The sequence below is a fragment of the Conger conger genome, chromosome 19 (assembly GCF_963514075.1).
Source record: "Conger conger chromosome 19, fConCon1.1, whole genome shotgun sequence".
Lineage (NCBI taxonomy): Eukaryota > Metazoa > Chordata > Actinopteri > Anguilliformes > Congridae > Conger > Conger conger.
This window is the reverse complement of record NC_083778.1, coordinates 14694964-14718033: the sequence shown is the minus strand read 5'-3', so window position 1 is coordinate 14718033 and position 23070 is coordinate 14694964. Positions and strand designations below refer to the sequence as shown.

The 23070-nt window shown below is 49.0% G+C and overlaps 2 protein-coding genes across 4 annotated transcripts in view; one reads left to right on the top strand and one right to left on the bottom strand.

Moving 5' to 3' along the window:
- The window catches only part of dock4 (dedicator of cytokinesis 4), an 84895-nt gene extending 80277 nt beyond the window's left edge, over nt 1-4618 (bottom strand). For all 3 annotated transcript variants that reach the window (XM_061229180.1, XM_061229181.1, XM_061229182.1), the window contains exon 1: nt 4432-4618. In XM_061229180.1, the coding sequence (XP_061085164.1) occupies nt 4432-4468 (37 nt within the window). In that variant the 5' untranslated portion in view covers nt 4469-4618. The remainder of the gene's footprint in view (nt 1-4431) is intronic.
- Nucleotides 4619-4650: 32 nt separating this feature from the next.
- znf277 (zinc finger protein 277) lies at nt 4651-22030 on the top strand. The gene is made up of 12 exons (XM_061229183.1): nt 4651-4815; nt 6257-6458; nt 8580-8668; nt 9292-9374; nt 14754-14845; nt 16856-16966; nt 17753-17885; nt 19395-19462; nt 19548-19644; nt 19812-19854; nt 20571-20745; nt 21522-22030. The coding sequence occupies exons 1-12, from the start codon at nt 4782-4784 to the stop codon at nt 21706-21708; spliced, it is 1314 nt and encodes a 437-aa protein (XP_061085167.1). The 5' UTR covers nt 4651-4781; the 3' UTR covers nt 21709-22030.
- Nucleotides 22031-23070: the final 1040 nt, after the last annotated feature.

The window sequence follows — 23070 nt, the reverse complement described above, 5'->3', positions numbered from 1 at the left end:
CACCCCTCTCTCAGAAATGAAGGTATGAACAGTGCCTAAAAAGGTACAAATGCTTGTCGCTGGGGCAGGTGCATAGAAGTGTACCCTTAGCCAGAAATATATAACTAATTTGTACCTTCCTGGAGCAATGCAGGGTTAAGGGCCTTGCTCAAGGGCCCAACAACTGCGTGAAGCCTAACCACCGACCTTGCGGGTCCCAGTCATGTACCTCAACCACGACACTACAGGCCTCCTATAATCTATGGCACGACAGAGCAGGGAGTGTGACACACGTGGGTGTCTCAGCCCTCCTGCAGCACTGAAAGCAGAAGCGCGGTTTCAGTCCTCTCTCCAGCTCTGTGTGAGCGGCCGTGCGGTCAGGGCCGCGCTGCTATATATAGGGCTCACACGTCAGGCGTGAGGAGACGCTCCGCTTCCCACCGCCTCCTGGGCTCTCAGTGTGGGGGGGTTTGGTTGAGAAAAGTGAAGAAGATGCTTGTGGTTGTGGCCGGCGGTTAGCGGCCGAATCGCCTAAGTTGTTGGCGTTTATATTGCGCCTTTATCCAAAGCGCTGTACAATTGGTGCTTCTCATTCACCCGTTCACACACACACACACACACACACACACCAACGGCGATTGGTTGCCATGCAAGGCACCGACCAGCTCGTCAGGAGCAGTTGGGGGTTGGGTGTCTTGCTCAGGGACACACTTCGACACACCCAGGGTGGGATCGAACCGGCAACCCACCGACTGCTCTCACCGCCTGAGCCGATGTCACCCCGATACATCAGCCAATCCCGTCGGTACGACTACCCACAATTCCCTGGGGCCGGCCTGGCCGCGCTCGCGGTCCAACCTGGAAGCGGACAGGCCTCTGCGAGCCAGGCCAGACCAGACCTGGGCCAGCTGGCCCTCCGGAGGCCAGGAGTCCTGCCAGGGAAGTCCACACACGGGCCTCCCTCCACACACATAAACCCGGGAAGCCGTTACTAACGCGGGACCCCGAAACACAAGTGATACAGCAGACATACTGCCACAGGAACTGCAGCCCCAGCGCATGATAAACAAACAGCTCCATCTCCGCTGAAAAATACCTGCAAGAACACTACAGGCTTATCAGTGATCGAAGACACAGGCACCATGTTAGAAACGGTACACGCTTGCTCTGGGGTGCAGTGCGAAAACCTTCAGTCTGCTCGCAGTCAGATTCAAAATAAGCCACGCTTCGATTAATGAGCCAGGGCTAACTTCATTTGGATTTATCCCGCGTGATTACATTTGCTGTTAAAGGTACAATAGGTAAGATTTTTGTGTTAAAACATTGTTACAAAACCATTGTGAATACCTTCCTATCAGTGAAAAAGGCTCACTGACATGTGGTCTCACCTATGATACAACAAGTCACAGAAATATGAAACCCCACACAAGACAAGAGACACTCAGACAGTCTCTTTCTTTCTCCCTTTCACGCTCTCTCTCTGTCTCTCTCTCAATTCTCACGGGAGCTCATGTTGACTCCCACCTCGCTCTCCTCTCTGTAGCATATCACGCATGTGTGACTGCAGCAGGGTGGTTCGGTGGGCGAGGACGGAGTCGTTAGCGGGCTAGCCTGCGTTAGCAGAATGCTACACCCACACCCTCCCCCCAGGGTGGTTTGGTGGGCGAGGACAGCGTCGTTAGCGGGCTAGCCTGCGTTAGCAGAATGCTACACCCACACCGTCGCCCGGCCTGGAATGCAGAAAGGCCCTGGAGTGGGCCTGGAGCCTTCTGCAGACCCCAACCATCTGCAGGCCCCCAGGGCCTGGAGCCCTGACCTCAGCCATGACCCCCACACTCACCGGGGTCCCTCCTCAGCCTAGCCGCACTCCCCCTGGGTGAAGCCCGAAGCAAGCAGGGGGGAGGGGAGGGGGGCAGCACAGGGCAACAAACCGGGGACAGAGAGCGCCGAGTCTGGACCTAACACCCCTCTGCTGTGCTGACCCAACACCCACCTGCTGCAGCATCAGAACTCCTCTCAGTCTCAGTACCACATCGACACGCTGAGTCAAACACATCAAACTAACACAGCTCCAAGCCTCAACCTGGTGGGCAGCGTTTCCACAACTGGAGTTTGGGGACCCAGGAGGTCTCAGCAAAATGGAGCATATTTCACTTATGTTTCATAAGTGACAGATTCATCATTAAATCATTAAGAACTCAATGTCTTAAATAGCTACGCTAACACATACTTTGGCTCAGGAAAAGCTATAAAAATGCAGACTCTTTGCCCCCCCTTACACACAGACACACACACAAAATGTAACATTTAGACAGGAGTCTGTCCTGCAGGTACAAGGTTTCCTAAATCACTGAGATGGGTCGTCCACCCAGAGGAAAGGAGCTGACGCTTCATTCATAAAAAATCAAATATCCTCGCCGTTTCTCATGGCAACCTGTTCTCACAGGACCATAAAAACAACACCTCAGAATAAGAAAAGGTCGTTCAGCCCTGTGGACCTGCCGTCATAACACACATAATCTGGACTGCCAAATCCTCATCAGTATTTACGGAAACTGCCCCTTCGGTGGGCCACTTTAGGGAGGACATTTTGGCTCCTGTTAGATAGCTGGTTGATCCAAGGTGTATTTTACAAGATCCGTGGCAAAATGGTATACCAGCACTCATGCTACTTGATGTTATGCAATCAACAATGCTATTGTCTTCTATTTTTTAGGCAGGAAATATCAATCTTCAGATCCGGTTGCTGTTTAAAGCCTGCAATGACTCATAACTGCAATGTAATAAGAACCTTGCACAGTACCAATATAATACGAACCAATGTAATGAGAGTACAGGCCCGGAAAACAACACTACTCAATCAATGACCAAATACATAAGGGTCTTGCGTAACTTCATGCAGACAACAAAACACATCAAATATAAACATGTAGGCGAATAAATAACCTTTACCCAGTGTGTAGTGTGAGCCCTTACATAATATCGAGGAATAGTCTAATTTGGCAACCGTAAGTAACGGTCATATACGAATGTATGATTATTATTGCAACAGTTAGATACAAGTCTATTTTAAACTGTATGTGACGGTAGGAAAGCGCTATTTTACCATACCAAAATACTTATTCCGATGGTTTTAACCGCGCACAGCAGAATTACTAGTGGGTATTCTCTACAGAATCAATGAACATAACGTCTTAGTGATTGAACGAACTGCGTTATCAGCCAATGCAGAATTTAATACAGTAAATCTAGTATATCACAACAGATATATACTATGCAATGACAAATTCATCCTAAAATAAATATAAGTGTCAGAGAAATGATGACTACCCCCCTACTCTCCGCGTTTGCACAGACTGCGGCTGAAGACTTTTTCCCTCACGACCAAGATGGATAGACCTATCTGAGCGCACTCGTGAAACGCACGAACAAATCAACGGAGAGCACATACAATCTCTCATGCGACTGAGATGACCGTGGAAGAAAAACTTAAGGTAAGTGACATAGTTCGAATCCACACGATTGAGGAGACCACAAGAATTTAATGGAATGTCATCTTTTGCGGTGAGACATTAAAATCACATTAAAAAAGTACAGCATTGAAATATCTTTCCGAAATGCAGTGATTCGCGTGTGTTCGGTATTCTGTCCAACCAAACCCTTCGCAATGCCCGTTTTCCCTTTAGAATCTGACTTAACATTCTCCCGTGTTTTAAAATACATGCTGAGAAAGACAACATCCTTTTGCTAACAGCGGTCACTTACAAATTGTTATGCCTTGCTTATTTAACGTCTCCCTTTATAAACACAATAGGAAACAAACAATTATCGGTGGACTACCAACAATATTATATTACATTACAATAACATACACGCGCTTATACAGAGCGACTTGCAAAAGTGATAAGCGGTGTGCATCTGTGGCAGTCACCGAACGAACATCTTGCGCTCACTTTTTCACGAACGACAATACTTCATATTTATCATAAAGATAATGAACATTACAATTAATAACTTAAGCAGCTAAAACTGTCGTTTATACTTGGTTCTCATTTAGCTAGTTGCTTTAGCGTTGACAAGTGCATACAGTGAACGGAAAATATATATGGTACATCACCCATCAGGGTAACAAGCCTTTCTAAAGACAAACTAGCAATAAAGCACAATCCAAACAATATAAACCGTGAACACGTACACCTGTCAATCATATCTATTTTCAATAAGTACAACTGTAAAATGGTATTCTGATACGCGAACCAATAATGTGCCAGTTATCAGTCGCCAAATGTCTTCTTATAAACATCGTAGCCGAATAACAGGGCACTTTGTACTTTGTAATTTTTATGCAATGTCGCTATCGAGCTCGGATACTTCTGTGCATAGTAATAGCCGCTATTTCATTATTTATTCGGAATAGTAGTTCACTGTGAAATATACACCAAATTAACTTACCGACCCCGTATTTTTCGTGTTCTGTCGGTATCCACATATTTACTGCTTGTGCATTGAAAAGTATTTTAAAACCGACTATAGTGAGTAAAAACTGCCAGTGATGTGCAGTGCATTCTAGAGCTAACACTGCCTCCAGTCCGGAGTCATTGTTCTGATTGCAGGAGCTCAAGCGAAGTACAGTGAATAATTAAACACACCGAGGACGCCGTGCATTGTGGGAACAGAAGTACAAATTTAATGACGCAAACAATGCAGAAGAACTTCGTCTCCCATCAGCCCTTAGGAGCAAGAAAGGATCCTGATTGGACAATTCTTACATTATGTACGTCATGTGACAGGCACCCGAAAGCATGGCTGTCAATGCAGAAGGACGCAGCTTGTCAGGTATGGGAATTTTCAAGCGACTATGTTGGATCTGAAATATTTCTCCTGTAGTTTTCAATCTATGTTTTCACGAAGGAACATTATTTCGCACTACTGCAATGATTTAAACGTTAGCTATATGACGAAACAAAGTTAAACGATTGATAAATTGATAATGAAAGCGCTATGCTATTGCAATAATTTTCAGGGGCAGTTAATTTATTTTCCTAATTTTCTTGTAGACATGCCATAGCGATCAGACATCACGCTTTTATGTGTGTTATACCTAAATGGGTGCAACTAATTCACACGTTCCATTTGCAGAGGTAGTCTACGATGTTTAACTACAGCAGACAGTAGTCTAAAATCTGAAGTGTGCTAGACCTTGGCGGATCATCGGTGTTCTCTTTTGGAGTGACATGCAGGTTATGAGTAGTCTATTAAGCTTCACGATCAGCGCTGTTATGAACTAGTATTGTTGTTGGAGTCGGGGCACTCATTCAAAATGAATCCGCGCGTAGCAGGCAGTAGCTACTGTGCTGATTGCACTTGCGATTACGGCTCTGTGGGAAATCACCGTCAGCGCCAGTGCTCACTAATCAATCTATCCTACAAAATATTTCACATTTGTTTTGCTGTTTGTTGAACGTGTTGCGTTGTATGAGGAAGGGTACGGAGCGGCTGCGAACGGCTCGTTTTGTGTTAAGGTGGACTAGTCGTGTGTAGATGTGCGGCTCTCTGTCCAGTGTGCATTGTCAGGAAAGCACGTTTCTTGTTCTCCTTAGTTCATCCATTTTTACGAATGTGCACGGTTTCATGTGAACCTATGAAGGAATTGTAATATAGGTATGCCTTTAGAGACACACTGTAGCAGCCTTGCTGTAAAATCCAGCCATGGCAGCTTGACCAACTTGAAAATTGAGCTGTGTATGAGCTGGTCAACCAGCAAGTGCCAATTAAGACAAGCTCCCAGCTTGACATGGTTTGACCAGCTCAAGCTATGTTTTGAAACGGTTGGTACCTGGTTCAGCTGTTGAGCTGGGAGCTTGTCTTAATTGGTCAACCAGCTACCAGCTGTTCTTACACTCTCTGTTCAAAACCTGGCTTGAGCTGTTATTTTCAGCAGGGAGTGTAAGCAGCGATTGCTGACGGTTGATATTTACATTTACATTTTAGTCATTTGGCAGACGCTTTTAATCCAAAGCGACTCACAAGTGCATAGGTTCTTCCACAAGTTAAAGCATCACATCCATAACTAGTAAAATACACGAAGTGTTGTTCTAAACATAAGGTCATAAGTGCAATTTTTTTGGGGGGGTTAGACAAGAGGGCATTAGCAGCACATCACAGGTCAAGCCTGGCCCTAGTGCCTGGTGTATAAGAGCAGACTCAACACGGTGAGCATGGGTTTGGGGTCATCTACAGTGCGGCGTTAAAACTGAACGCTGCGCTCCTCCCTCAGGGGTGCAGGACTCCATCCTGGAGCCCCTGTCCTTCCCCGAGCGGGCGGGGCGGGGCGCGTCCCCAGAGCAGGGTGGGTCCGTGCCCTGCGTGCTGTGCCCCGAGTCCCACCCTCCGTCCCAGACCGAGTCCTACCTGCGCCACCTGGTCCAGCAGCACAAGCTGGTCATCGCCGACGTCAAACTCATCGCCGACTTCTCCAGGTAGGTCCAGCGAGGCGGGCGGTGGCGTTCGGTTCCAGACGGAGCGAGGCGGGACCGCCGGGAACGTGAGGAGGCGTGTGGACTCTCCTCCTGTCTTGATGAACAGCCGGTGCCGGTGGTTTGGGGGCCAGTTGTTCCCCCTGGCTGTGTTAGCGGGTGCTTCTGTTAACCCTCACGCTCAGGTCTAACTCACCCCCACCCTACACTGAATAAAACTGGGCTGGGAGTCAGTGAGTCCGCTCAGCGAATGAATTGAAATTCGGTTTGTGAGTTTCTCCACGTTCTGAAAGTAATTAATTGAATTTCGTCAAACTGACTGAATGGATATGACCCCCTGGTGCTGGCATGACAGAATGTTACATGAGTGGAATATTAGCGGAATATTATGTGGAGTATTAGCTGTGCGTACGGAGCCAGGCTTGGGGAGCTTGTCTGTGCTCCACTGAACCCTCAGATTAAAGATGGCCGTTCACTGTTCCCCCTGTTACCTCACTAACTGCCCTGTGTGAACATGGACTGCTTTATCTCTCTCTCTCTCTTCTCTTTATCTCTCTATCTGTCTGTCTCTATCTATGTGTCTTTCTCTCTCTCTCTCCCTCTCTCTCGCTCCCTCTCTCTCTCTGTCGTTCTCTCTTCTCTTTATCTCTCTAGCTGTCTGTCTCTCTATCTATGTGTCTTTCTCTCTCTCGCTCTCTCTCTCGCTCCCTCCCTCTCTGTCTCTCTCTCTTCTCTTTATCTCTCTATCTGTCTGTCTCTATGTGTCTTTCTCCCTCTCTCTCTCTCTCTCACGTCTCTCCAGAGAGCCCAGGAGCATGCTGGGAGATGAATGAGCGCAGCTCCATTAATCACGAGCACGGTGCTGAGGGGGACTCTCTCCTCTAAAATCTCACTATGGGAGGAAATGACAGGCTCCCGAACACCATTGGATAATTACCCCACGTCTCTGCCACTGGCACAGGCCAATCTTTCCCATAACCACGCGCAATCCATCAAACCGTGATTATTATTATTGCGATTATTATTTACTTGAGTTTTTATTCTGTAATTCGGCGTGTAGAGTGTGCAAGTGTTTGTGTGCGTGTGTGTGTCGTGTGTTTAAGTGTGTGTGTGCGGAACACTTCCGTAGAAAAGGAGGAAAGTGCTGAGAGCTGCATGTTTTGGGATATTCTGGGCCATTGCTGCAACTTCCACTTTCAGTGTGAGGCACACACCGCCTCTGACACACGCCATGAGGAGCCCCCGACACACGCCATGGGGAGCCCCCGACACACGCCATGTAGAGCCCCCGACACACGCCATGCGGAGCCCCCGACACACGCGATGTGGAGCCCCCGACACACGCCATGTAGAGCCCCCGACACACGCCATGTAGAGCCCCCGACACACGCCATGTAGAGCCCCCGACACACGCCATGGGGAGCCCCCGACACACGCCATGGGGAGCCCCCGACACACGCCATGCGGAGCCCCCGTGTGCTTCCACACACACTTCACCGCTGATGTAGACACCGCCTGCAGCCACCCATCTTACCAACAGGGGGCGCACTGTCGGGACTGGCACGGCCCAGATCAGACGCAAACCTAGAGAGCAACAATAGAGAGTTCCAGTCTAGAGGCGAAATTGCCCTGTGCTTGAATCTGCTTTTGCAGACCTCGGCACTGTTTTTACGATGGGAAAGACTCTCGCGTACTTTTTGAGTCCTTGTCGGGTTCACACAAGTTTGTTGGATAGCTGAGATTGTCAGGGACATTTGGAGCGAAATGGAGCGTTGACACGCTCTTTATCTCGCGGTAGCTCACCATCGCGCATGCAAGGCGTCTTGAAACTGAACGTTGTCTCTGGCTTTCCTCAGAGAGGAACATTAGACTTGTGTAACTACGCACACTCAGAGCAGGCTAAAGCAGAATACAAGCTGATAGACGAGATTGCCATCTTTCTCCTTCACCATCTTTGATAAAACCTTCGGGGTCCATTCACACACTAAAACAGTACCTTAACAGGATAACCGGCCCAACAGCACCCTATACATTATGCTCCCTTTCGACTCTGTTTGGCGCACAGAGTGGTAAAAAGAGACAAAGTCATGAATGCACCTGTAACTTTTAGCGTTTTTGTCGCAGATACATCTTGTACTGGAGAAAGAGGTTGACGGAGCAGCCGATCACAGATTTCTGCAGCGTGATCCAGACCAACTCTGAGGGGCCCGTCGGTAAGCCACGCTACCTTCGCACTCTTATTCTGTGCGTGAGCTCTCAATAATAATAATAATAACAATATTAATAATAACATAATAATAATGATTATACTCTCATTAAGTTCATTAGTTACTATCATTAAGTCGATTAGTTGCCAACTGTGGTATGCTAGCTGTTAAGTTGATGTACTCTTCAAGGGTTCAAATTGTATCTGTATGGTCACGCTAGGACTCGGAACCGTACTGTCCTCTAGGCTCCTCATCGTCCCTATGTTTCATCTGCACTTGGTTGTACGTCGCCCTGGATAAGAGTGTAATGTAATGTAATGTAGTGTAATGCAATGTGGTGTAATGTAATGTAATGTAATGTAGTGTAATGTAATGTAATGTGGTGTGATGTAATGTAGTGTAATGTAATGTGGTGTAGTGTAATGTGGTGTAGTGTAATGTAATGTAATGTAATGTAGTGTAATGTAATGTGATGTAATGTAATGTAATGTAATGTAGTGTAATGTCGTGTAATGTAGTGTAATGTCGTGTAATGTAGTGTAATGTAATGTAGTGTAATGTAGTGTAATGTAGTGTAATGTAATGTGGTGATTGTTATTGTCAGTGAAGGGCTCTGTCTCTGCTCTCAGAGAAGCAGGAGCGCTACTTCCTCCTGTGTGACGCTCTGCCAGAGGACCGGATACTGCGGGAGCAGCTGCAGCAGAGGAGGCTGGTGAGTGCAGCTGTAGCAGACAGGGGCTGGGATGAGCTCAGCTGTGCAGCTGTAGCAGACAGGGGCTGGGATGAGCTCAGCTGCGCAGCTGTAGCAGACAGGGCTGGGATGAGTTCAGCTGCGCAGCTGTAGCAGACGGTGGGCACCAGCAGGCTGTGTCTTACAGTGCCTATGTAGTCTCCACACCCCTGCTCCTTAACTCACACTCTGCAAGGGCTGAGAACTGCGAGCTTTCTACCCTCCCTTAACCTGGGAGTCAGGTGTGAGGACGGTCTGGCCAATCAGCACTAAGTGTTCAGTTAATTGACCAGGGAGGAATGGAGAGCAGGGCCGGATTTGGATTGGAGGGCCAGGTTTGAGTATCACTGCTCTAGAGAGAGGGCACACAGGGCCCGGGAGCTCACCTGGTCCAGCTGAACGGTGTGGAGAGACGCTTCTCACGGGCGTCAGTCACACTGCACAGTCCCCTGCGGGGCCGCTGCTCTGTCTGTTCAGTGACAGCTCACAGCTCTCCTGCTGTAAACCCAGAGAAACAGCGCAGGGTGAGCACACACACAGCCCGCACTGACGCTTTCTCACACACACACACACACACTCACTCTCTCACACTCACACACACACACACACACAGCCCGCACTGACGCTTTCTCACACACACACACACACACACACACACACACACACACACACACACACACACACACTCACTCTCTCACACTCACACACACACACACACACAGCCCGCACTGACACTTTCTCACACACCCACACACTCACACTCTCACACACACACACACACAGCCCGCACTGACGCTTTCTCACACACACACACACACACACACTCACACTCTCTCTCTCACACACACACACACAGCCCGCACTGACGCTTTCTCACACACACACACACACACACTCACACTCTCTCTCACACACACACTCACTCACACACACACACACACACACACACTCACACTCACACACACACACACCCACACACTCACTCTCTCACACTCACACACTCACACTCACACACACACACTCACTCTCTCACACTCACACACTCACACTCACACACACACACACACACACTCACACTCACACTCACACTCACTCTCTCACACACACACACTCACACTCACACACTCACACTCACACTCACAATCACACTCACACTCACACTCACACTCACACACACACACACACACACACACTCACACACACCTGCAGTACGTCTGGCTCACTCACACCTTAGCCCATCCGGACCCTCTGGAGCTTGAGATCTAGGGGTGTTCTGGCTGCCCCTATACAGAAAAGATTATATTGAACCCTTTGAAGAGTACTATAGGTACTATAGATTGTGACATCAGCATTGGAATGTTCAGTTAAAAACATTTAAATCACATAATTCTGTGTTTTGCTGGTTCTACGTCCAGCCCTCCAGGTCAATCAATGGTCACAGTGAAAACCACAGTGTGAAAACTGTTCCCTTCAGGGGGTAAAAAACAATAGCAACACCAACAGCAAACCCCAGGGGAGCCTAGAAACAGTTTGGGATGGAAAAGGAAAGGGCTGCATAAATCACTTTAAAGCTTTTTTTAAAAAGGTAAACACATTTGTGGCTAATCAGTCGATCAATAAGGTGAACAGTGTGTCGATGTGCTTTTAATTCCCAGCTTTCATCGGGTTAGCGTTGTGGCTAATTAAACCACAGTATTGAGCGTTGTGGCTGTGGCTTACTTAGGCCTGTTAACGCAGGAGAGAAGATGGCCAGAGGGGACTCTCTCAGCACTGCGGACGGTATTGACCGCGTGTGTTAAGTGTTTGCAGTGCATTCTGGGAAGGGCAGAGACCGTTTCGGGAAGCGGATGCTCGTGGCAGAGTCAGAACACAGACGTGCAGTTGGACGGTTGCAGACGTGACCGCGCGGTCGCTGGCGGTAGCCGGCCTGGCTCACAGCCGGTCCCGGGGCGTTACGGTTTTCACGGCGGAGCCTTCCGGAGGCCGAGGCCCGGACACACATCTGCGCTCCAGAGCCTCCGAAAACAACGCTAACCCGACGGCGCGCTCTCGGAGGAGAGGATCCGTCTCAGAGAGATGAAACGGGGCCGCCGTTGTGGTTCCGTGTTGCGCGTGTCGGACTTAGCGATGTCCCCCGAGCCGTTCAGCCGGCTCGCCCGTTCTCATCACCAGATACGAAGCAGGTGTCATGCTCAGAACAGAACGAGCTCCTTTACAGCAACACTTCCTGTTTCTACTGCAGAGTAAGTGGGGAGGGGTGGGATTTCTCCCTCATGAAATATACAGTGAGGTTATTCTTATCAAACACAGGAAGGGAATATCTAGCAGATTAGTGGTCTGTGTTTCCACTAACATAAAGTGGGGAATCAGGAGCCAGACTTGTGTGAGTGTGTGAGTGGGTGAGTGTGTGAGTGTGTGTGACTGTAGGAACCAGACCAGTGTGTCCCAGAGGTCCTGATCATCAGTCACAGCCAGGTGCTCTCTGTCTGAGAGGAAATGAGCCAGAAGGTGTGTGTGTGTGTGTGTGCATGTGCGCCAGCTGCTGTTCTGATCAGCAGTGGGACGTGAGGGGTACACTGGTTTGGTCTCATAATGACCCCCCCCCCCACACACACACACACACACACACACACACACACACACACACACACACACACACACACACACACCCCCGCAGTAATCCAGGAAGCCACGCAGACAGAAAAGGGGCAGCCTGTTTCTCCGTTTTCCTTTTCGGCACCCTCTTTCTTTACTTCTCTATGTTTTTGAGTTTTCCAGCAGCGCTCCCCGGTGTAAACACTGCGCTGAACACCATAACCCTTTACAGAGCAGCGCTTTTAGAACGCCTTTTCCAGAATCGTAAGCCCATGTTCTAGAACCGTTCTCACTTGCCAGTCGTGATTGTGACATCAGCATGAGAATGTAAAGCTAAGAACATTCTAATCGCGTCTTTGTGACCTCACACCTTAAAGGGTCAAGAGGTCAGAACTCTCCGTCTCTCTCATCAACACTACGCTGCTCTACAATAACACTACGTTGTGACAGAACTGCTAAGTCTTACAGTACTAACACGTACGGATGCTGAGGGGTACTGTACGTGCCACAATTTTAAGTTTACCTAAATGTCGTTCGGCCGATGTTACGCATATCCGGACGAGAGTCGTGCTTTGAGCCAAACGATGTTGCTAGGCGACCCGCAGAGGCAACCTACATTTCTCGGTCGTTTGGCGCTGAGGGGCGTTACGTAAGGCTGGCTCCTTAAACGGCGGTAATGAAGCCACCCACCGCCTAATTCCGTCTCTGCCGCCCCGCAATCTGTCTCGCTCTTCCCTAATCCGTCCGACGGCCCGGCCGGTTACGCAACGCGGACGGGAGAGGCGTCGCGCGAGGACGCGGGCCGCGGTACCCCTCTGACGGTTAGACACACTTTCCCAGGTCTGTGTCTCCAGGCAGGAGAGAGAACAGAGGCGTCTCTCTCCCTGTCACACTGACCCAGAACAGCACTGCACAGAAATGTGCTTATGCTGCCTGTTCCTGCAGATCCACTGCTGTGCTCCTCCTGAGAGCGCTCAACGCGTGGAGTAGCTTACCAGGTCATGTAGTGGAGGCAGAAACTCAACACCAGGCTTGATACGGTGCTAGATACTATCTGGTTTTTAGGTAGACTGGTCCTGGAGAGCCGCAGGGTGTGCTGATTTTTGTTATTGCCTCCACATCAGCAACCAATTCAGACTCAAAGAAACCAGGTGAGACAAGTTCACCTCGTAATTAACTTCTTTAATCGACCAGTAACAACGAAAACCAGCACACGCCGCAGCTCTCCAGGACCAGGAGTGAGGACCACTCGGTACACTTTAGCGGTGGGAAAAGGCGAGCATTGCTGGGTTGAATGGCCCGTTCTCGACATTACGTTACTGAATGACTTCCAGCTCCCGGCATATCCTCTTTGAGCCTGACAGGGAGAAGCTCTGCCACCCCTATCAGATGTAAAATCAGGTTATTGATACTGACAACAGCCCAGGGACAGGGGAGAAGCGGAAGGCTTTCTGACACTGGCAGTGAGCTCCCGTCAGGACTCAGAGACACGCTCCGTTGAATTAACCGCTCTGTGGATCTCCGTATTCTGGGTGGCTCTTTGGGGCTCCCAGAATGAACAGGCTGAAGAACGCTCCTGTTCTAATGCTCCTGTTCTAATGCTCCTGTTCTAAGGCTCCTGTTCTAACGCTCCTGTTCTAACGCTCCTGTTCTAACGCTCCTGTTCTAATGCGCTTTGAGCCGGGGGGGGGGCGGGTTTTACTGGAAGCAAAGGGGGGGGGGGGGGGGTTTCAGCGTGCCGGAGAAAGAGGGGGGGGTGGGTGGGTGGCAGAGAGAGAGGGAGAAGGACGGAGGGGAAGATAGACAGAAAGTTAGGGGGAGAGGGAGAGAGGAGAGAAAGCGATAGACAGAAAGTGAGGGGGAGAGGGAGAGAGAGGACACAGTGGTGTCCTCTCTCCCTGCAGCGCCATGGAAACCCAGAGGGCATCCTCCATCACCGTCGCTATGGTTACTGCATCCCCGTTTCTCCCTTCCTGCTGACCGGTGTTTAGCGCCGCTCGTGTTCACTGAACGTGAACGAATTACGGACGCTGCGCTAGAATAGGATAAACGTTACCGATCCCAGTGCCCAGTGCAGTTTTAATTGTGCCCTCAGGGTGCGGTTCAGCCCGGGGATACTGCTTTAAGCTCACTTTCTGCGTGTATACGGCACAGCGGAGATGTGTTCCAGGCCTGCCTGGTTTGTGGACAGTAGTAAGTGGACCTGAAGCGTGTTTACACATCCAGAGATGAGTGTGAGCGCACGTGTAGCCTGGAGCTGATTGGTGCGTCTTGTTTGCGTATCGGGGGATGTGAGGGCCATTTCACTGGCAGGGTTTGACCTTAAAAGCTCAGGTTTTCTCTTGAAGAGCAGCTGAAGGCACAGGACCAACTGACTGCTGCTCTGCTGCCCCCTGTGTTAGGGAGGGGGAACTGCTGACATTGCTAACCCTAAAAGCCCCTGGAGTACAGTCATCTCTGTTAATGAGGAAAGTGGGTGTGTATACCGCAGCCAGGAACTGCCCCAATGTGTGTATGTGTGTTTGTGTCTGTGTTTGTGTGTGTGTGCGTGCAGGTGTTCTCATTATGTGGGGTTTGGCTGTAGGTCTGCTTATGTGTAATGGCTCTACCTGCTGTCTGCATGTTTGTGCACGTTGTTTAATGACTGTACCTGCTGTGTGTGTGTGTGTGTGTGCGCGCGCGCCTGTGTGCGTGTGTGTGCGTGTGTGCGCGTTGTTTAATGACTGTACCTGCTGTGTGTGTGTGTGTGTGTGTGTGTGTGTGCAGGAGGAGGTCCTGGAGCAGCAGCAGCAGGAGCGGGACGAGCAGAACTTCCAGCGCACGTGCCTCTTCTGCACAGACGAGTTCACAGGAAACAGGTACCCACATGCTCGCAGCACCTACGGATTCACAGGACCCAGCCGCTCGCAGCACCCAGAGGTTCACAGGACGCACACACAGCACAGACTAGTTCACAGGAAACCGGCACCTTACACACTTTGCTGTTCACAGGATGTTACTGCACTTCAGACTGACAGAGTAGGGATTAGGTGTGTGTCTGTGTGTGTGTGTGTGTGTGTGTGTGTGTGTGCGTGCACGGGCGAAAAACTGAAATTTCAGTTACTCCACAGAGATGAGAAACGCCCAAGACCGACATCTCCCTTAACACTGTGGGCATATGAAAAACACCCTCCGTCAATAAGTGAAGGGAACAGAGGAACGCATTCTAATCCAAACCTAAAGGTCAAAGCCCAGACGTTTCCCACAGGGAACGCTGCCGGCCCCCCGCCTGCCAAAGCCAAGCGGCAAGAGCTCCCCCCCCCGCCCCCGCCCCCGTCTGTGAAGGGTACGGGGGCGGTAGCGGAGATGAAAGGACTGGGCGCGATGGCGGGCGTCCTTTGGGGACGGATGTTACAGAGGAGGCCAGTGTCTGAGGAGACTTCGGCTCTTTAATGTGGTCCGCAGTGCGCCCTGATTACAGCAGCGCTGGGTTTCTGGGCCCCAGTGAGCGTCGTGTAATGACAACACACACTGCCGTCGCCTGTGTCCCTCGCAAACGTCACGGCAAGGACTCTCCAACGCAGGGGTCCAGTCTGGCTCTCCCATCCAAATCCGGCCCAATCCGGCTCTCTCTTTTTCCTCCAGTAAATGGACTGAACAGTTGGCGTTCACCACAGAAGCCCGTCAGACCAGCACCAGGCCTTCAGCCCCCTCCTTTCAGTGCAGGCTCATTTGGGCCCGTACACAAAGCCAGGAACTGAGGGCCAAACCCAGAACAAGCCTATACACCAGGGATACTCAAATCCGGCCCTCGATTCCATTACATTACATTACATCACATTATTGGCATTTGGTAGACGCTCTTATCCAGAGCGACGTATAGTTGATTAGACGAAGCAGGAGACAATCCTCCCCTGGAGCAATGCAGGGTTAAGGGCCTTTGCTCAAGGGCCCAACGGCTGTGCGGATCTTATTGTGGCCACACTGGGATTAGAACCACCGACCGTGCGGGTCCCAGTCATTTACCTTAACCACTACGCTACAGGCCGCCCCCCTATCCCAATCCGGCCCTGGTTTTCTTTTCTTCCAGGTTATTAACTGAACAATTAATGCTGCTGATTGGCCAGAATGTCTTCACACCTGACTCCCAGGAAAAGGGAGGGTGGAAAACCAGCAGTTCTCAGCCCTCGAGGACCGTGATCTAAACCCCAGATCTAAAGCTAAACCATGGCCAGCTCGACAGTGCACTCAGTTACCATGCTGGAGCATATGGCTCCCTTCAAAGAGAGGAGTGTTAACACTGACAGTAATGAGACCCATTAGCATATTTCCCTGCTTAACAATAATTATTTATTTTACCACATGTAGTTAGCTGCGTCTTAAGACTACTGCACATGTACCGCACACCAGTTTGGCTCAGAGATGTTAATATTATATGCTAATCTAATATAATATGCTAATCTGTGTAGTAGCTTTCCAGCAGCACAGCATAAGGTGCTTTGCAACACAAGACGGTCGGAGCCATGCATGATAATAACTTTATGGATATCGCGTTATGGATTCTCTTTGGATAGATTGTTATGGATTCTATATGGATATCTTGTTATAGATTCTCTATAGATAGAATATTCTGGATTCTCTATGGACAGAATGTTATGGATTCTCTATGAGCAGAATATTCTGGATTCTCTATAGACAGAATGTGATGGATTCTCTCTGAACAGAATGTTCTGGATTCTCTATGGACAGAATGTGATGGATTCTCTCTGAACAGAATGTTCTGGATTCTCTAGGAACAGAATGTTCTGGATTCTCTATGGATAGAATGTTCTGGATTCTCTATGGATAGAATGTTCTGGATTGTTCTGGATTGGTCCTTCCCTCTGCAGGTCTCTGCTCCTCAACCACATGGCCAAAGAGCACTCCTTCAATGTGGGCCTGCCAGACAACATCGTGTACTGCTCCGACTTCCTCAATGCCCTGCAGGCAAAGCTCGACGGGTAAGTGCTCCTTTCTGAGGTCAGAGGTCAGGGGTCAGGTAAGCATCCCTATCTGAGTTCAGAGGTCAGGTTGTGTGTCCCACCAGCTTCTCTGAGTGGTTAAGGTAAATGACTGGGATCCAGATGGTTGGTGGTTCAAGCCCCTGGTGTAGCCACGATAACATCCGCAGGCCCTTAACCCCACATTGGGGGTATTGTCTCCTGCTTAGTCTAATCAACTGTAAGTTACTTTGGATAAAAGTATCATCCCAATAACATGTAATGCCAGTAACAACAATCTTAATATTTTAACTCTTAAGATTGCGCAATGCTTTGGTGCCCTAGCTAAACTCATTTGCCTTTTTCTTTGTTATTTTTGAGTGATGTCTCATGAACACACACACACGCATGCATGCGCACACACACACACACACACACACACACACACACTTGCCCTTTAATGGTTCCTGCTTCCCAAAGCAAGACTGACGTACATTTTTGTTTTGGGAGAAAACAAAATGCCCTTCTCTTGTACAAAACAATTTTATATTTATATACATTTTTTGAGGCTGACATCATTAATGCGAGTGACACTTTGAAGTCTTTTTGTTGTGTTTATGAGTAAAAACTATGAATCTGCCTTTCAAACAGAGTGCAGTCGTGCATAATAGGCCGTGTCACTCCATAAATAATGCATCGACGCAGTCAGTCGCTCGGAATATCAATTGTTCAACTTTCTTTTGTTTGTTTAAAGAAAGGGCTCCCCCTGGTGTGTGGATGTGTGACTGCGCTGTCCTGTGTTCTCAGTCTGCAGTGTCTGTACTGCGAGAGGACCTTCAGGGACAAGGTCACCCTGAAGGACCACATGAGGAAGAAACAGCATCGACGGATAAACGCCAAGAACCACGAGTACGACCGCTTCTACGTCATCAACTACCTGGTACGCCGCGTCCCTGCGTGTGCAGCTGGGGTGTCAAACTCCAGTGCTGGAGGGCCGCAGTGTCTGCTGGTCTTTGGTGTGTTTCAGCACGAGAGATACATTTCAAAGTCTTTCATTGGCTAAAGAGTCCACACACCTTGTTAATTGGCTGCTGATTGAAAGGAAACCACAACTACCAAAAAGACACTGCGGCCCTCCAGGACTGGAGTTTGACACCCCAGTCTTAGTGTCCTTATCAGGTTTGTCATTTAAAGACCCCACACAATCAAAGTCATCCATCCATTATCTTAACCCGCTTATCCTGAACAGGGTCGCAGGGGGGCTGGAGCCTATTCCAGCATACATTGGGCAAAAGGCAGGAATACACACCATTCACTCACACACTCATACCTATGGGCAATTTAGACTCTCCAATCAGCCTAACCTGGACGTCTTTGGACTGTGGGAGGAAACCGGAGTACCCGGAGGAAACCCACAGACACGGGGAGAACATGCAAACTCCACACAGAGAAGCCCCGGCCGACCGGGATTCGAACCTCCTTGCTGTGAGGCGGCAGTGCTACCCACTGCACTATCAAAGTCATATATTTTGCAATTGTTATCCAATATGCAAATACTACAATATTGCACCAGTTATTCGGCTGTATAATTAAATGAGGTTTTAAGTCTTAAAAGCAACAGAGGTTTTATATTGCCCGTTGGGCATTTGGAGACGATTTTATTGCATGGTTAACATGGCATTCATGTCCATTACACATATTTAAAAATCTATTAAGTTTGAGGATAATAAATCCAGTGATAATAAATATGCGATACTAATTAACGCGCTGCTCGGTAAAAGCGGTGAGGGTTTTGACACCGTGCTTGTAGGGTGACCCACGGTGAGTGGATTTCATGGAGGCAGAAATACCTGACAGCCCTTTAATAAGACATTTCAGGCTGGGCCTCTCGCCCGTTTAGGAGTCCTCGGTCTTCCGACAGGTTTATGAACGTCTCATTATTCTCCCTTCCGCTCGATTTTCCGAACCGCTGATCTCGAGGGGAACGGGTTTGATAGAGTTATTTCCAGAAGGCACTGACTGTCTGTCCCACAGGCACGGTTGTTAACTGCCGTTTGATTTAGAATCGGATACCAGGCCTTTGTTCTGTCGTGGTGAAGCGTGTGCGTTCAGGATTGCTGGAGCCTTCGCCGGCACGCTGGTGTCCTTCGATTAAATCCGGGGGCCAAAATGTTACAGTCGACCCACTCTGGGAGGGGTCAAAATCCAAGCCAAAAGAACAGAAATTGTACCAACTGTCCAAATACATACAGACTGCGCTGTATGTTCATTTTGAGACCGGATTTAAAAAATTAAATGCACACATTAAATACATAGAAATACATTCTGGGATTGATTCCTATGCATTTAATTAATGATATGTCACAGTGTATGTACAGACATAAAAACTAAAATGGTATATCTCTCATCCCTCTGGATCTCGGGGTTCCTTGTTCTCCCTGTAAATTAGGAACTGGGAAAGACGTGGGAAGAGGTGCAGTCGGAGGATGACCGGGAGATGGCGGAGGACCAGGATGAGTAAGGACCCTTCTGCCGCCATTCTGGCCTCAGCCACAGGAAGGGTCGTGACATCACTCATCCGTGTGCTCTGCTCTCTCCTCAGCGATTGGTCGGACTGGCAGGCCCACCCCGTGCGTGTGGTCTGCCTCTTCTGCGAGCACCAATCAGAGACCATGGATAAAATATACGCCCACATGCAGGTACGGCCAATCGGATTGAGGATCTGGGCGTGAAGGGCCAATCGCAGGGGAATGGCAAACGGAAAGGGACATGGAACTGTGTACCGTGTACTTTGTGTCAAGTGGGACGGCTTTAGTGCACGGACCGGCTCATCACTGATGGTGGATTGCCTTGTTTGTCATTTCAGGAAAGCCACGGGTTTGACCTTCAAAAGCTAAAAGCAGAGCTTGGTGAGCACACGTACTGTACATAAAGGGACTGCATATGCAAATGTTCTCACAATGTTACTGAAATGTTTTGTCAATGTTCTAACATTGCCGCTACATTGCAGCAACATTTTGATATTTTGCATTAGCTGGGTACACAGGATGAGATCTTCCTTGTGAGTGCATAATAGGATAAAATGTAAAAACCATCTTAATAATAAAAACTCCTTTTATGTTTTGTTCAGCATCCTTTGCATCTTTGCTCATGTCTCTTTTCAAAAGATAGAAAGGGGGAACATAAAATGTTTCCTGGTTGTGTGCATCAGCCCTTTAAGGTGTGAGGTCACAAATATGTGATTGCAAATATATACAAATATCAGATGTCACAATCACTACTGGTAACTGAAAGCAATGAACTTCTAAACCATTCTTTTTTTTTTAAAGATATTTTTTAGGCCTTTTTCAGCTTTATTGGACAGTACAGTATAGAGAGACAGGAAGAATGGGAGCGAGAGAGAGGGAAAGACATGCGACAAATGTCAGACGGTCGGATTCGAACCGCCAACATCGCGGCTCGCAATGAGCATGCGGTCAGTGCTCTACAGGCTGCGCCACCGAGACACCAAACCATTCTAATGCTGCTGCCACAATCACTACTGGTAAATAGAAGCAATGGACTTCTAGAACATTCTAATGTTGACTGGCTGACGCTTGGCTGTGGCTTGTGTGACCTACCCCAGACCTCAGGTTTTACCAGCAGGTGAAGCTGGTCAACTACATCCGGCGGGAGGTCCACCAGTGCCGTTGCTACGGTTGCCAGGAGAAGTTTGACTCCAAAGGCGAGGTCGTCGGCCATCTGACGGAGGCGCTGCACGTGATGAAGGTGCCGGAGAGGAGCAGCTGGGACCAGCCTCAGTACGTATCCTTCCGCCGTTGTGCAGCCCTGGGGCTGAGGACTATTTAACCCTTTAGCACAGTGGTGACCAACCCTGCTCCTGGAGATCTACCGTCCGGTAGGCGTTCACTCCAACCCTAATTTGTCACACCTGACTCTAATTATTAGCTCAACGAGTTCTCTGGCTGTTGAATGAGGTGTGCTTTGTTAGGGTTGGAGTGAAAACCTACAGGATGGTAGAGCTCCAGGAACAGGGTGGGTCACCATTGCTTTAAGGTGTGAGGTCATACATTTGATTCGAATGTTCAAATTGGCATTAACTAATGTAGTTGTTAACATTAATTATTGATGTACAAATATATATAAATGGGGATTAACTTCTCAGTGCATTAGATCATGCCAGTTCATGTAACCTTATTGTAAAGTGTTACCGAATGTTCTTAACTGAACATTCTAATACTGATGTCACAATCACTACTGGTAATCTAAAGGAATTGAGTTCTAGAACACTGATTACATCCCAAAAGCCTCCATTCCAAAGGGTTAAATGCTTTATCTCTCTACAAAAATACAGACATATCCAGGATTCCTGAGAATCATCAGATAAACAATTACCAACACATGGTTGTTTGAAAGAAGAATCCTTTCTTTAGATGTGTCTGTATTCTGCAGGATGCCTGCCTAATGAGTTAAACTATTAAAAAAATTTGAATCCACACTATCAGCACTGCCATAGCAGCCTCGTAGCTCCTCAAACATTTAACGAGTGTAGAAGTAATCGTTGGGCTCCTCTCAGGTACTACTTCCCCACCTACGAGAACGACGCGCTCCTGTGCGGTCTGTCGGACAGCGAGAGTGACTCTGAGGCCGGGGAGCGGAGCAGAGGCCTGCCCGTCATCGCCGAGGACGACTCGGACCTGCGGGTCCTGAGGGACGCCAGCGTCCTGAAGCAGCTTCTGAGGGACCCGCGCGCCTCCTCCTAGGCCTGGCCTCTCCTGGGAGTGGATTCGTATGGGCGTGGATTCGTATGGGCGTGGATTCGTATGGCAGTGGATTCGTATGGGTATGGATTGGTATGGACATAAGATTTGTATGGGCTAGGACTCATACGGGCGTGGATTCATATGAGCTGGGATTCCTATGAGCTTGGATTCATATGGGTGTGGATTCATATGAACGTGGATTCATATGCAGCACAACCAAAGCACACTCCTCTTGTTCCGTCCGTCAGTCTTTCACACCAACTGTACAGTCTGAGCTCATCAGAAGGAACACACTTAATAAATGAAATGGGGAAAAAATGACGACGCTGGACTACGTTGCACTTTTTTACGCTTTTTCCTTCTTCCTTTTCACTCCATTGTGGAAGAGCCCGGTCGTGTTCTTATTGCTGACGCCGTATTGCTGTGAAGTGCACTGTCGGTTGGTGAAGGGCCCTCTCTCTCCTCTGCTGGGTGTGACGTGGTCCCGGTCCCCAGATCTGAATGCCGGTGCTGTAACCAGGCTGTGGGCGGCTCAGTGCTCTGTTTACTAAACGCACCGCAGTGTTTGTCCATGGTGGACCTCCCAGTGCCAAAAACAAGCACTTCTGCTGGACAGCGGAAAACTGACTGGTCTCTGCTGGATTCTGTGCTCTGGGCAGGACCGCTGCAGTGCCTCGATCTCATTGCACCCTGCGCTCGCTCTGCAACAAAGTCTCTGTGGTGCAAACTTCACGGTGAACAAACAGCTCCCTCTGCTGGAGGTCTGTATGTGGGTTTTATCTGTGCTTTAGCCAGTGATGGTGCTGGATGGGGGAGATGCAGCAGCCAATAGGGAGGGGGGAGTGGGACCCCCAGGGTGGGGTGGGGAGAGCTGCCCCCCCCCAACTGACAGAGGGGAAGAGACAGGTCACTGTATTAAGGGAACCCTCAAGTCACTGTTTGTGCAGTGATGATAATAATAGTAATAGCAATTTAGCATTTAGCTGACGCATTTATCCAAAGAGACTTACAGTTGATTAGATTAAGCAGGGGATAATCGCCCCTGGAGAAATGCGGGGTTAAGGGCCTTGCTCAAGGGCCCAACGGCTGGGTGGATTTTATCGTGGCTACAGCTATACATCGGGGCTTGAACCACCAACCTTCCCGGTCCCAATCATGCACCTTAGCCACTAGGCTACAGGCTGCTGTGATCAATATGAGCATGTAAGAAAGGGGGAGGGGCTTTAGAAATCCACCAATCACTGCTCTTGACCATCATGCAACAGCAGGAGATAGAGCAAAGAGTTACACCTCCCCTCGGAGCGAGGGTGCACCAGGCTGACACAAAGCTTCTATTGCATCTTTAATCATACAAACGCCTTT

Bases quoted from the DNA above. Each gene is read 5' to 3' on its own strand.
- znf277 (XM_061229183.1), top strand. From the start codon at position 4,782: ATGGCTGTCAATGCAGAAGGACGCAGCTTGTCAG. The intron at 8,669-9,291 runs GTAAGCCACGCT...CTCTGCTCTCAG, and splicing joins CAACTCTGAGGGGCCCGTCG to AGAAGCAGGAGCGCTACTTC. The intron at 9,375-14,753 runs GTGAGTGCAGCT...GTGTGTGTGCAG, and splicing joins AGCTGCAGCAGAGGAGGCTG to GAGGAGGTCCTGGAGCAGCA.